Below are 14,764 nucleotides of genomic sequence, written 5' to 3' on the forward strand. Positions count from 1 at the left end.
TCACCATCTCACCTTTAATCTATACCTAAACGTAGATTAACATTACAAAGATCTGCAAACGCATTCAAAAGTGTTGTATTGAAACTTTTTCCACTCTCGCATGTAATTGCTTTTTAATTAAGCTTACCGAAGGGATTTAAAGGATTTTAATAGTGAACCTATTTGCTAAAATTCGACGAAAATGCTGCCAATTATTCAAAAAATATAAATATTTACTTTAATCTGAAAAGAACACACCACTTTGAAATGGCCTAAACTATCCGTACCTGAAAAAAGTAGTGTTAAGTGTGCGTTGGACAACACTGGACTCGGAAGATTTCTCTTGACGTTAACTAGTCCAAAAGTTATTTTTCAGTTGAGCAAAAAGAGCAGAGGTAGTAGATTTGTTAGATTTGGTGGCTTATTGATGTATTGTTGTGGAATTTATATTACGGTCCTTATTGTTATCTGTTGTTAGCTAATATTTATTAACTAACTTTTCCTCAAGAAACGCGAAATTACCGCTTCAATTGCGAAAATTCATCAGTTAAATATAAAGCATAAAGCAATATTTTTAAGTAATTATAATAATATATAAAAAGGTGTTTTGTTTGTTTGCAAAGTGCAGTGTGTAAATAATTAGAAAAATTTACAAGTATATATACATATACACACAAATATTTAACGAGCCTAACTACTTGTCGATGAATTGGTATGGTATGCGGATTCATTGTAAAAAGTGTCAGTGGCAGTGGCAGTTGCATAAATAAGTTGTTTGGTTGGTTGCGCAGAGTACGTAAAAGTGTAGTTGTGTGATTTTGTGCTCCCAAATATACATATATTATGTGTTCTTAATCAACGTGGTTTGGAGTTTATATTCTGGGCAAAATATTATAAAAATTATATGGGAAAATCTACCGTGTGAAATTAATTGATTTTCAAAAATTTACATAAATTTTCAAAGAACTGTGTCGCCTTTTCCAATACTTAAGAAAAAACAAAACAAGGCAACAAAATTCAATTCGTTTTTGTTTACAACTCTTCATTACATTCCGAAATTACGGATCCCCAAGGGACGTCCGTCTCTAATCCACCATCGGATACAGAGCGATTTGCGTCATCAGACAGTGAAGCTGAATTTGCAACAGCAACAGCAACAGCCACGGGGATCAAAACGGCAACTGCGGAACCATATATAATACAACAAATACGCAGGGAAAAGCAACAACAAAACAACAGCATTCATTCCCAAATTAGTTCCTCTAAGCAGTTACATTCATTACAAATTGCGGATATGGCAGCTGTGGTTCGCAAGAAACAGGATGACAAGTATCTGCAGGTATTGAGAGAACTAGTGACCAACGGTGGTGGTAATAAGCAATGTTTCGATTGTGGCCAGAAGGGTCCCACGTACGTCAACATGACAATTGGATCTTTCGTTTGTACCAGGTGTTCAGGAGTTCTGTAAGTAAATATATAAACTATCCTTAATGAAATGAGATGTTTTATACATGCTAGTGCATGAGTGCTTAAAATAATATTTAATTCGCCGTTAAATGGCAAATACAATTTAAACGTATTTCGGAAAAGGATTTAAGGATTTTCATCATTGGGAAATTTATAAAATTTCGCAGCCATCTGCCAGTTAAGTTCTGGTAAAAAAGGTTCTTTACCAGAACTTAACGGATAAATGGTTAGCAGACCTTGAGAAAACGTCCCTTATTGTAATACCGGTTATAAAGTTAAAGTTGTTCCAAAAACTGTTGGCAATGCATATGTATAGCATAATTTGAGATTGGTTAAACTTTTACAAGTTTTGTCAGTGGTTTCTTTATCGATGATTCATGATTTGAGAATTCTTTGAATTTGGTTAACAAGTTTAAAAGGCTTACAGATTTATCTGTAAGACATCGGACCTGTTTTTTTGAAGAGGAGTATATTTCAAAGTAAATACATACATATGTGTTTAAATTTGCAATTGCGATCACGATCAAAGATTTGGAGTGAAATTACCCAGTCCATGGGCATTCCTCATAGCCGGACATTTCCTGGACTGGACAAATCTCATGAATACAACCTTTTTTTATATTTGTATACAAAAACAATTCCTATAAACGGACATGAGTTGGTTGCTATGACCGTACACAGAGAAGATTTCATAAAATTTGTCAAGAAAATTGTGTACAATTTATAGTTCCCGCTTTTTAAATTCTTATTAATTTTTGGTGTTTTAACACGGTTTTTTTAAGAACAAAACGAAAATTGTCACAGCAAACAAATTGACTTGCGCTGGCGTCGTCTAGTACACGGTGGCTCAACTTATCATTCATTTGGCTCGCATTTATTAGTATAATAGAAATATAGTTCTGAGTTGCAGCTTTTGACGCTAAACGACGACTGTTTTGTCGTTTTTGCCACGTCCCCATTTATGGACAGCTCTTTTAGCCGGACAAAAACACTGCCGCGGTTCGTTCGGTTCGGTTTGTAGTTAGGTACATACATACATACATTTGTGCAGTGTTGCTTCATATTCAATGTCTTGCTTTCAAACATAATTGTTCATCAGAAAACTTTTTATGTTTACTAATGATTTCTAAACCATTAAGTCATGGCCATGACTGCATACAAAGCGACAATACTTTCTTATACACATGTATGTATGCACATGTACATGCATAAATACCCGCTTTTGCATATCTGTATACAGTGACCAATAAAGTTTACATACACCTAGTTCTATTAAATATACACGTTTATTTGTTTCAAAATGGATAAATGTATATTTGTATATTTAGCGTTAAAAAGTATCAAAAATTTTACCTGGTTGAGCATAATTTATATGAACATATTGTTTATATAAATCGCATTATAAATGCTATTAGTGAGATGTGTATACATACATATGTATGTATGTGTATGTATATGTATGTTCGCTCGAATATGAGTGTGTACAAACTAGAAATATACAGTAATATAATGATATCGAAGATTATTTTTTACATATAGCAATGGACGGTACAAAAGTCAATCCGATCCGATCAGAAATTGGGAAACTTGTTTAATTCGAAAATTAGGAACAAATATTGTATGTACTTACATATATCTTTTATTCAATGTACTTACATATGTACATATATACATATGTTGTCAAAGCGCGATTGTGAGGTTATTGCAAACTTAAAAACCATAAACTCAGTTTGGGACTTAACTAAACACGTTTCAGATAAAATACATTTCCAACTAAAGGGTTGTTCAAGATAATTTGTATTAGAAAGTGAATTTGAGGATAACATATTTACGATAATTTCTTGCAAAAGGGTCCATATATACGGCGCCTTTCCAAAGTGTGCGATCAGTTTGATTTTATTACTCGGAATGCCGAGAACATAAGGCGGGAAAATATTTTCAATTGGTGCAAAACTTTATATTAAGCAAGTAAGGAAGGGTTAAATTAGAGGTGTAACTGAACATATTCTCTTTAATATAATTAATTTAATATGTTGAACGTGGAATTGATAATATTAATCATATAAAGGGCGGAGGTTTGAAAATATTTAATGGGTATATAGGAAATAGGAGCAGCATTGACCCAATTTTATCTGTTTTTGTAACTGAACATATTCTCTTTAATATAATTAATTTAAACTGGAATTGATAAATTAATCATATAAAGATGCTGGGTATATCTGACCCAATTTTAGTTTCTTTAAGGCACCTAACATACCATCAACAATATATAACGAGTAAAGTCAACCCCGTTTCCACGACAGTCGCGTCTAAGTAACATGAACAAACCCGGATTTTTATCCTATATCTCATATACGATCAAGAATTTGAACACCGTCTCCATGTCTCCATATCAATTTTTCCATTCAAGTTGACGACCAAGTTTAAACAGTTGATGACATAGTTTTGCGAATAAATGACATGCAATTGCCAGGTATATGAATATTTTGTTATGTTCATGGATATATATCAAAATATAAATATATTACACCATTATGGTATATTATTAGGTATGTATGCTATATCTAATAATATAAGTCCTTTCAATTAAATTTGCTAAGATTTCTTACTTATTGGCCAATAGATGCGGAATAAAGTTAACCGGCAGTTCTACAATGTTTATATTAGGTGTATGGGAGTTAAGGGAAGTAATGGCCCGATTTTACCGATTGGAAAGGCGAATTTCACCATTGTCCTATTTTTACACCTTCTGTAAAGCTCTTTCCTACCATCCTGGTTGTGAAATTTAATACTTGTGGCTTATTTATTCAGTGAGGTTTCATATTTATGTAGTCTTCAAAATTTACTTTGAACTTGATTTAAATACTATAGTTATATTTCTCAGTACGAGAATAATATTCTCAATTTGAACCCTATTGTTGCTGAATATTAGTTTCAAAAGTAGGGTTATAACATCGCAATACCATGAACGGGGTATACATATACTATAAATGATCAGCGTGACGAGCAAAGTAAATTTTGTCTGTCTGTATATACATATGTACATGAACTAGTTCTGCAGTTTTTGAGATTTCGTTCTGATTCACATCCTTTTCTGTACAAGAAACTACACACTTGCCGGAATCGCCGATATGGAACCACTATAACATATAGCTGTCATACAAACTGAATTATGAAAGTCAAGTTCTTGTCTGGAATACATTTTTATTTCACAAGAAACATTCAGAAAATTTGGCATAGATTATTGTCCATGCTAAACGCTACAACCTCTAAACAAATCGTTCACAGCAGATCGGTCCACTATAGCAAATAGGTGCCATTTATATGTTTTTTGTTTTCTTTATCATCATTTTCAAATAAATCTATGCATTCAATTTTTATAATATAACGACAGTTGTCGTTTTTCTAAATTTCCTTAGCTAGGAGTATTTTTCTGGGTTTGATATATACAACTAGGAGGGAAGCTAGCGGCACATCTGAAAAAAAGTTTCTACTTCAAATTGTGCCTATCATAATAGCTACTCGCCAAAATTTCAGAAATTTATCTTGCGCAATTATCTGTTGACAGTCGTTTTTGTGAGTCTATTTCGGTGATTTCCCCAAAATGGAAAAAATTGAATATCGAGCTGTAATTAAATTTTTATTTTTGAATGGCAATACGCCTTCACAAATCAAAGATGAGTTGGACTCTGTGTATGGTGACTCTGCACCTTCGTTTACCACCGAAAAATTTTGGGCAGCTGAATTTAAACGTGGTCGCAGGAGCTTGGAAGATGATGAACGTCCTGGGCGTCCAAAAACTGTAACCAGTAACGATAACATCGCTAAAGTTCATCAATTGGTACTAGACGACCGCCGGATTAAAGTTAGGGAAATAGCTGAGATTATGAAGATGTCAAAAGAACGTGTTTGTCACATATTAAACCAAGTTTTGGGCATGAGAAAGCTGTCCGCGCGTTGGGTGCCGCGTTTGCTTACGATAGACCACAAACGTGCGCGCTTGAACATTTCCAGCGCTCTATTTGGAAGGGTTGCAGAGATGGGAGCATCGCTGGGAGAAGTGTGTGGAGTTACAAGGAGACTATGTAGAAAAAAAAAAAAAAAATTTGAAAAAGTCGCGTGCATCATGGTTAGGTCGGTTATTTATCAGACAGCCCTCGTATATATTAGATTTCAGTTTGTAAATGTAATCTTATTTAAAATTTCGAAGGTTTGGAATCGGTCCCATGAAACCTCACCTACCCGGATTTGAATGAGGTGAACGGTTTGTATCGCAATAACCTTCCCCAAAACTGTTGAGAGAATACCTTTAGTCTTAACGTAGACATTGCATATAAACAGGCATTTGCCCTGAAATAATAATAATTGTTCAACAAAAAAAAAAATTCTCAAATAATTATGAAGATTTCTGACTAGGTTACGTAGTCCTGGCTGTCGTGGGAAGGGGAAAATAAATAGTTAGCAGTTTTGTTTGTAGTTCAAAATTACATCACCTCGAATAATAAGTGCAGGAAAACTTTTCATACAACTACTCCAATTGAAAAGATGATTTAGTTATTACACTTAATTGATATTTAGGTCACAAAACTTGGGCGCCTCATTTTATAATTTATCTACTATATATGTATGTACATATATACATGCTTAGTTATGTAAATTTTTACGTATGTGTGTATGTACACACATATGGTAAAAATTGTACGATTTCTAAGCATACACCTCATACACTTCAGTATATCGGTTAATTGAGATCAATAAAAATGCAAATAGGTTGACGCTAGTTTAATGTCAGCTTTTATTTTTTCATTGAAATTGTAGATTTCGGTTTTGGCGCAGAAGTGCTCGCTCATATGACATATTTATCAGGGCAGTGTGGCACGTGTGTTTGAGACCACAGCCACGCACATCATTATAAATATACTGGATAATGAACATGTCATGTAATGCAACACTCCAGAACTGTAAAATATACATATCTACATAGATTCAGTTTTACGCTTCGAAGCACTTGCAAATGTATGGTATGTAATTCTGTATGCTTAACATATTAAAATGATGGAATTCTGTGCAAAGCGAAGCCCCGCATGGATACGCACAAACCATATGTTGTCATGCTGTATCTCAACTGTGTCTGGAATCCCTTTTTATAATTTTTATATTTCCATCAATGAAGACAAAAAATATGTATATTCTTATTTATATGTACATATGTATGTATATATTTTCTGCTCGTCTTGTGTTAGTTGCATAGGTTCTCACTCTAGCTCTAACGATCGAATGACCCAATTTACTTAAGCTGAATTCCACTGTTGCATTTGTGACTCCGCCACTTCGTTGTACCCCTCTACCTGCTATAGCAAATGAGTCGTCACAGTGCTGGCGATCAGGTCGCATTTGATGTGGCACAGATTAAATAGGTTGATGACTGGTTGTTGCTGCTGGTGTGGCTTAAATACAAAAACTTGTTGCAGCAGCAGCAAAGAATTAACGCGGAAGGGAGAAGATGAGGAAGTTGTTAGACTGCCATTCACTCACAAACTGTGCACGCATTAATTTATTGCGCTCACACGAGCTACATACATACTAACATTTGTAAGTATGTATATTATTAAATGCGTGCTTGTAGCCGCAGTTAAGTGGGCATGCCTAAATGCCCATGCATACAAACTTACATACACATACACATACATAAGTATGTACGTGGTTGTTTACAAATATTTTGTTTCCTTTGCTACATTTTGTACGCGGAAATGCTCAATAAACTATTAGCGACGAGATTGACGTATCCGTTGCAAATACTTGTGTTGGGCATAATCTAAGCCAAACATTTTGTCTAAGAAAACATACACACTTCTATAACATAAAATCGCACAAGTCACTATAATTTCCGTTGGCTATCGTCGCGCAATCCTGTTTAATCTTAAAGCTACATACATATGTATGTACATACAAACATACATACCATATGTATACAGTATTTCTGTCAGGTTTTCGATGCGGTTTTTGCCATTTACCGACATTAACTGGAGTTGGTATTTTTCATTAATTTCTTATCGCTTACTATTATTTTATAGGATAATTACCCCTTCAGCTTTGCGCGTAGAAATTTTGCTGTTTAATAAATAACGGTATATTACCAGGTTTCCTTGAAACAATAGTGATGTGTAAATATAGTGACTCTTCGAAGTAGTACCTAACCGCCATATTAAGAAAGCTGCGAATAAAAAAAAATAACTTCGAAGTAGATACTAGTTTCTTTGTTTGATAAACATTTATAGAGCGCCGAATCGAACAAACAGCTGCCAAAATTTAAAAAGACCAGCATATTTAAATAGAGTTATCTGAAAAAGAGGATATCAAAATATTCACTTATTTTAAATGGAAAATTTTATTATAGAAGAAAAGCCTAGTTTGGGTTTTGAAAATACAAAAAAAAAAAAATATTTTCTGGGAAAGAAACCTGATCTATGATATGTGCTGCTCTGATGTGAAAGAAATATATTAATATATGTATGTATATTATTTTGAAAAATATTCTGACATATACACTTATGGACCAAATAATAGGTGTAAGCAGTTTTTACTTAATAACTATGGAATATTTGCAAGTAAAACAAGTAAGGAAGGGCTAAGTTCGGGTGAAACTGAACATTTTATACTCTTACAACTTGCAAGAATCAAAACAAGGTAAATATGATGTAAGACAAATCATATGGAGTAAAGTCAGCCGCATGTTCGAAAATCCTGATATTAGTTTCATAAGGGCTAGGCCAAGTTTTCGCTCAAATTTATCTATTTTAGGCAAAAATATATACAGTTATGAGTAAAACACGCTCTCTTATTTTCATTTCGATAACTCACCTATTGGTCGATATACATATGTATGCGGTACAAAGTTACCCGGAAGTTCGAAAATCTTTATATTAAGTATATGGGGGTAAATTTTTTGAAATACATGCAGGCATACCATTATCAGAGAAGGATTTCTTACATATATACAAGTATACAACAATAGGTACCGTGGTCTAATATTCGGAGAACATTTTTATTTAAACAATTTTTGCAACATCAAAACAAGGCATACCATGATGTAAGACAAATCATTGGAGTAAAGTCAGCCGCATGTTCGACTTATAATATATTGTTTCTTGATATACGAATCAATTTATCTATTTTAGGCAAAAATATGTGTTGTAGTAAAACAGGCGTGGTTGTTGTCCGAATTTCCATTTCCAAATGTCACGTACTAAATTTTATCGATATACAGTTGGTATGCGGTCCCGAAAGTCACCAAAAGTGAAAATCTTTAATATATGGGGTAGAAATCTTTATAAAGCTTTCTCATACCATTATAAGAGAAGGATTTCAGTTATATACAAGTATATTACACTTTGACAAACATTTTCGATCAAAAGTCAATTATACATAGGTACCGTGGTCTAAATATTCGGTACCTAGGGCTTGAACAGTTTTTAATGGATTTAAACAATTTTTGGCCATAAGGTGGCATACACTGAGGACATTATTCGTTCAAAGTTGTATCCTCGGTAGAAGTTCTTATAAGATTTGTTCTCAGTAAATTTGGTTGTTGTAGCTTAAGTGGTTTAGGAGATACATATGTACATTAAACTTGTTAGAGGGCGGGGCCACGCCCAAAATTTTGCCTGCAGGTGCTCCTTCCTACTGCGATCCTCTGTACCAAATCACAGCTTTGTATCCTATTTAAATGCTTAGTTATGGCATTTGAAATGTTTTCGATTAATGACGATTTGAGGGCGTGGCAGTGGTCCGCTTACACCTAACTAAGGAACCCATATACCAGGTTTCATCGAGATATCTCAATTTTTACCAAAATTACAGCTTGCACGGACGGACGGACAGACAGACAGTCAACCGGATTTCAACTTTTCTCGTCACCCTGATCATTTATATATATGTACATATATAACAATACGTACAACAGTTAGGTGAACAAAACTGTAATACTCTGTATCAACTGGTTGCTTAATTACATCATTGCATTACTTTATTAAACCTTTTTTCAAAACAAGATGTAGCATTCATCAAAACAATGAATGTAAAATATTTTTTTTCTAAATAAAAAAAAAAAAATTCAGTTTATCTTTTATTCTGTCCACGAGTTTTTGATGATCTGTATATGCTCCGTGTTTTTTCATAAGCTTTCGAATTCTGTTCTGCATGGATAGAATTTATTTTTGCCAGGTTTCCAATGGGGTATCATCTCAAAGTTCCTTTACTTTCCACCACAATAGCTTCCAATCTCCTCTTAAGGTCAGTCCTCAAGTTCTAAATCGGATTGGGATCAGGGGGTTGACTAGGCCATTGCATACAGGTCACATTTGCATCCTTGAACCATTCTGATACCTACCTCGAAGTATGTTTCGGGTCGTTATCTTTTTGATAGCACCATCTCAGAATAAGTGTCCTTGTTTGTAAAGAGAAGTACACGGTGATCATCAATCAAACCAGTTTTTTTGACGACCATGAGTTTCCTTTTTAATTTTTGTTGTTTTTTTTTATTATAGAGCATTAGTTATAACGTTTCCTGACCGCTCTAACACATTTTTAATGATTTTTTTTTTTTAATTTTTGTCTTATTTATATTTAATTACCTAAATAAAAAATTTATTTTTTTAGTTAGAAATATGGACGTAAATCTTTTATTTATTCCCGTTTCATTTCAGTTTTTGAATTAAAAAAAGTTTTTTGGTTAAAAATAACACTAAAACTAACTAAACAAAACACTAAACTGTGTTAGTATTATCTTTTTTCTATTCAACCAGTCTATCTTTACCTTTTCTCTGCTAAGATAAGGTTGTACCTTACCTTTTCTTCTTTCGTTTACACATCTGCTGTCTGCTGCGAAGCCAGACCTACTTGCGAGAAACAAGTAGGTGAGCAGACCAGTACACAGCGTGATGCGAACAATTTCGTTCGATTTGTAAAGTTAGTTATTTGGCTTTTCGAGCTCTGGGAATTCGCTGCGGGTTACAACTACTTGTATAAAATAAAGAAATAAAAATAAAATGTACACATACATACATCTATTGTTTATAACTATCTGTGTAAATGTGCTTGTTTGCATTTTAAAGACATTAGGGGGATTCCTTGCTCTTACAAGATTGCAGATTGCAAAAATCCTATACCGAAATATACAAGGGCACGAGAGCACCCACTGCAGAATCTAGTGATATATTAACGGCTGATTCGGTCAATTTATTGTAAATGACTATTGTGCATGGCTATTGTGAATTTGGCGCACCTTCTGCATTCATTCTTAACAGAAAAAACTGCAACAAATCTTTATAATTTAAATAGAAATTATAAAATCTATTTAAAATTTACCTTCCTCAACAATTTAACGTCAAAATATGTATTTAAGTAAAACGACAACTAGCACAGGGATGTAATTATTTTTTTACCTGTCATTGCACGGAAATAAACATGGGTTTTGGTCTGACATATTTTACAGTCTTTGCAAATATTTTTCTGCGGCACAACGCCTTTGCATTAGGTGGAAAAATTGGCAATTCGTGCACCGTGCAAGGGTTTTGCAAGAGCAAGAGAATAACCTTATTACATTTCGCAAGGTACTTCTTAGGTGTTGGGAGTCTACTGTAATTTGACCACTTGAATTCACCACACCATTATTTTCATGTCTTTGCATAAGTCACTTGTTTGTTTCACTTTTTTTGACATTATTTGGAACGACATGTTTAGTATATGTAGTGCTGGTCATAGCATTAGATACAACTTCAATATATACAGTTTCTCACGACAGTCAGGTCTACATAATAGAAACGAGCGCGTTTATGTATTTATGTTTTTCGGGCAAAGGACTGTTGAACAGCTAAAAACGACATTAAATATTATATAGCAAATGTATATACATATACATATATATACATATATATTTACGATTTTATCTATTTTATTTTAATCTATCACAAAAATGTTATATAATATATGATTGATATTTGTTGTATTTAAGAGGGTAATTTGGTGTAGAAATTTGAAAACTATTTTTTTTTCCGAAGTGAATTTAAGAGGATTAGCCAACATTTTAATTATCCTCGTGAAATTGTGTAAATTTTATCTGAAATTTTATACACGTTTCTTTCGAAAATTACTTTTCAAAAGTTGTCATGATTTTCAAGTTCTGGTTAACCGGATTACTTGACATTTGATATAATACATACATATGTATGTATGTATACTATATATACTATGTATATATAGTGCGAATTATGATTTACAGCAAACAAAATTTTTATGTACCATTAAAAAAAAAACAGGAAAGTCAAAAAAGTATGGTTTTTTCGAAAATTTATTAAATTTTATTTCCATTAATAAAGTCACTGCTGTATGCAACAATTGTACAAATGTAGTAGTACAATTTTGGCTATTGTTTCTGTCCTCGAAGCATCTTGCACTTTAATACTCTAGCATTTATTGATAGTCAAAGTTCAGCTCTATTTTAGTCGTATATAAATATGTAGATATGTTTAAATAAATACAGAAATATATACATGTGATATAAGTATACATGTATTCTACATATACATATGTATATGTATGTATGTACATTTGCATTTAAACTTGGGTTAAATTTTACTTACAAATAATTAAATGTGTCAGCGTACGGTACTTCATACTTTCATTACAGTCGAAAGTTGTATTAAGCTTAACATTACTTACTTTTGCAACATGTTGCTATAAAGTATAATTCGTATGTACGTATCACCTACAACTAACCGTTATAGATATACCTGTAGGGTTATATATCGTCACCTAAAATGCAAAATAACGCATCATCCAAAAGTTCGAAATTGAGTTTCGTATAGATTACGATTCACTACTTCAAATTACTTACATAATATTTCATATGTCCAACATTTTCAAGTTTTTTGCTCATATATGAACCAGTTTTAACCAATATTAAAAATTTGTTTCACTCTTGTTCCATTTTATTTCGTGTTTCATTCACGCCACTGTAAATTTTCGAAAATATTGGTACGTTTTTTTGCATTTTAGGTGACGATATGTACGTATAATATATATAAATGATCAGGATGACATGACAAGTTGAATCCTTACAAAAATTGTAACTTCTGTGAGCATATACCTAAAATAAAGATTTTCGAACTTCCGGGTGACTTTATACCGCATATATCGGCCAATATGTAAGTTATCTTAATAAAATTGAGAGACCATGTGAAATAAAGTAAAATTTTGCTTGATTGGTTATAAAAGAAGATAAATATTTCGAATTTTCGTTTCAATACTTAATGTAAAATTTCTATTTTGCTTTGTGAGCTCCAAATCGTTATTATATGGCGTGTTTAATTTAAGTGAAATTTCGCCTTCGGTAATTTGATGTATTATGCATACATACATATGTACTTATATATTTATACAATTTTAATCACGACTTCTGAAATTTATAATTAATACAGAAACGTATCAGTAATAAAATTTGCTTCCCGGTAAATATATGTATGTATTTCTATACTAAGCAAAAAAAATTATGCTAATCTTAGCAATTTAATTTGTATTTTAAATATAGACTTATTTGAACATTCCACCAAAAATATTCTTGGAACGATTGCACATTATTATGAGTCATATAGAATATAACAACAAAATTTTAGAGTGACATACTTCATTTGGTGCCTGAAAATATTTATTATATTAAAAAAAGATTATATAAAATATTTATAAATTATCAGTGTGAAATTCTTAGAATATAAAAAAACTGTAAAACACTCAGCTGCTAAAATGACATTAGAATAGAATTACTGTGCTTGTTTTGAAAACATACAAAAAGCTATGATTATAATTACATATATAGTATTTGTACATTCAAAACAAAGCACGTTAAAAATTGTGAATATACACACATTTATTTCATATATTATATTCTTAAAAAATTACGATTATTTTTCGTATTCTGAAATATTTTCTGTTGTTACGGCTATTTTTTGGCCTATCTACCGTAGTTGACCCAGATTTTTACCCTCCAAAAATTTTAATTCCAGCGACTTTCCTCTGTGAAAGTTTTGATAAAAGGAAAACAATAAAAATAAATACAATTTTTACAGATTTTTTAAATATTTACTGTAAAATAATTCTTATCTCCCAAACATTCTTAAAAACTTATAATGACCCATGCAGTTAATTACTCTAAACCAGACAACCAATCTGTTTCGCCATTGAATTGTATAAGTGATTGATTTCATTAACTCTTCTTTCTATTCTTCATATATGTATATATATTGATTTGTCATTTTGTCAAGCATTTTCACCCAGCTTAATTTTGCCCATTACATACATACATACATATCGCATGACAAAGGCTTACTAAACAGACGTGACACTGCTGATTTAAAGAATTATTTGGAATAAATGTGTTTTCATCAGAATGGTGCTATTATCATTTGGCTTCCAGCTAACAATTGGGCAATAAATTTTATGTTTGGGGCTTTGCGACAAAGACTCTTTGGCGCCTCAAGTTGACGGCTGATTAATAATTATAATAAAGTATGAGTTTGTACGTCCGTTTGTTCACGCTCAGGTAGTTATCAGCAAAATATGAAGTACAATTGTTATGCTTTAGAACATTTAGCAATAATTCAATATGTTCTGCGTTGTTTGTACTTACTTATAGTGTACCTACATACACACATACATACGTTTTGGTTTATTTGTTTTTCCGCCAGTCACAAGTATTTGCGTGTTTTACCGCAATCTAGATAAATGAAACGCTTTACCTACAATTATGTAGGGGTTTGTGCCTAAGACACCTCTTGTTTTTGTGGCATGTTGTGCGAACAACATAAGTAGTTGGCACACCCTGCGGCAAAGGGTATTGGATGAGAGAAAACATTTGATTATCAGCTTGCAAATATAAATTTTGAGTGGTCTTAAATAAAATTCATTCCCTATAAGTTTAAGTGAGTCGGTTGGTAGTTATTAGTTTACATTCGGGTTCTGCTAACGTTTACAACAGCAAATAACATTTTTTTCCTTGATCCTTTTTCTAAATATTTTTAAAGTTACATCAAGAACTAATGAACATAATTCCCCAAAAATTTGAACCATCATAACCTTAGTTATTAGATACATACATACATATGTATGTATATAATGACTCAATTATATCTATTAATATTAAACCCGATAAATTTTTATTGGGATATCATATAAATTCAGAAATTTTTTAAAATTGCAAAAATATATATGGTATACAAACTGAATATTTTAGATGGCGAAATGATTTACATTATATGATAGCTTC

At 32.3% G+C, this 14,764-nt stretch overlaps 1 protein-coding gene and 1 long non-coding RNA gene across 5 annotated transcripts in view; one reads left to right on the forward strand and one right to left on the reverse strand.

Moving 5' to 3' along the window:
* LOC126754039 (dual specificity protein kinase splA) overlaps positions 1-14,764 on the forward strand; it is a 588,793-nt gene that overhangs the window by 493,888 nt on the left and 80,141 nt on the right. For 2 of the 4 annotated variants that reach the window (XM_050465894.1, XM_050465895.1), the window contains exon 1: positions 331-1,443. The exons of 1 other annotated variant lie outside the window; for it this stretch is intronic. In XM_050465894.1, coding sequence (XP_050321851.1) covers positions 1,274-1,443 — 170 coding nt within the window. In that variant the 5' untranslated portion in view covers positions 331-1,273. Of the gene's footprint in view, positions 1-326; positions 1,444-14,764 lie in introns of those variants that run through there. One more of the 4 variants, XM_050465897.1, reaches the window with a different exon arrangement.
* The window catches only part of LOC126754054 (uncharacterized), a 155,289-nt gene that overhangs the window by 6,459 nt on the left and 134,066 nt on the right, over positions 1-14,764 (reverse strand). The gene's annotated exons all lie outside the window — the stretch shown is intronic.

Source organism: Bactrocera neohumeralis, chromosome 3 (genome assembly GCF_024586455.1).
Source record: "Bactrocera neohumeralis isolate Rockhampton chromosome 3, APGP_CSIRO_Bneo_wtdbg2-racon-allhic-juicebox.fasta_v2, whole genome shotgun sequence".
NCBI classification, from domain to species: Eukaryota; Metazoa; Arthropoda; class Insecta; order Diptera; family Tephritidae; genus Bactrocera; species Bactrocera neohumeralis.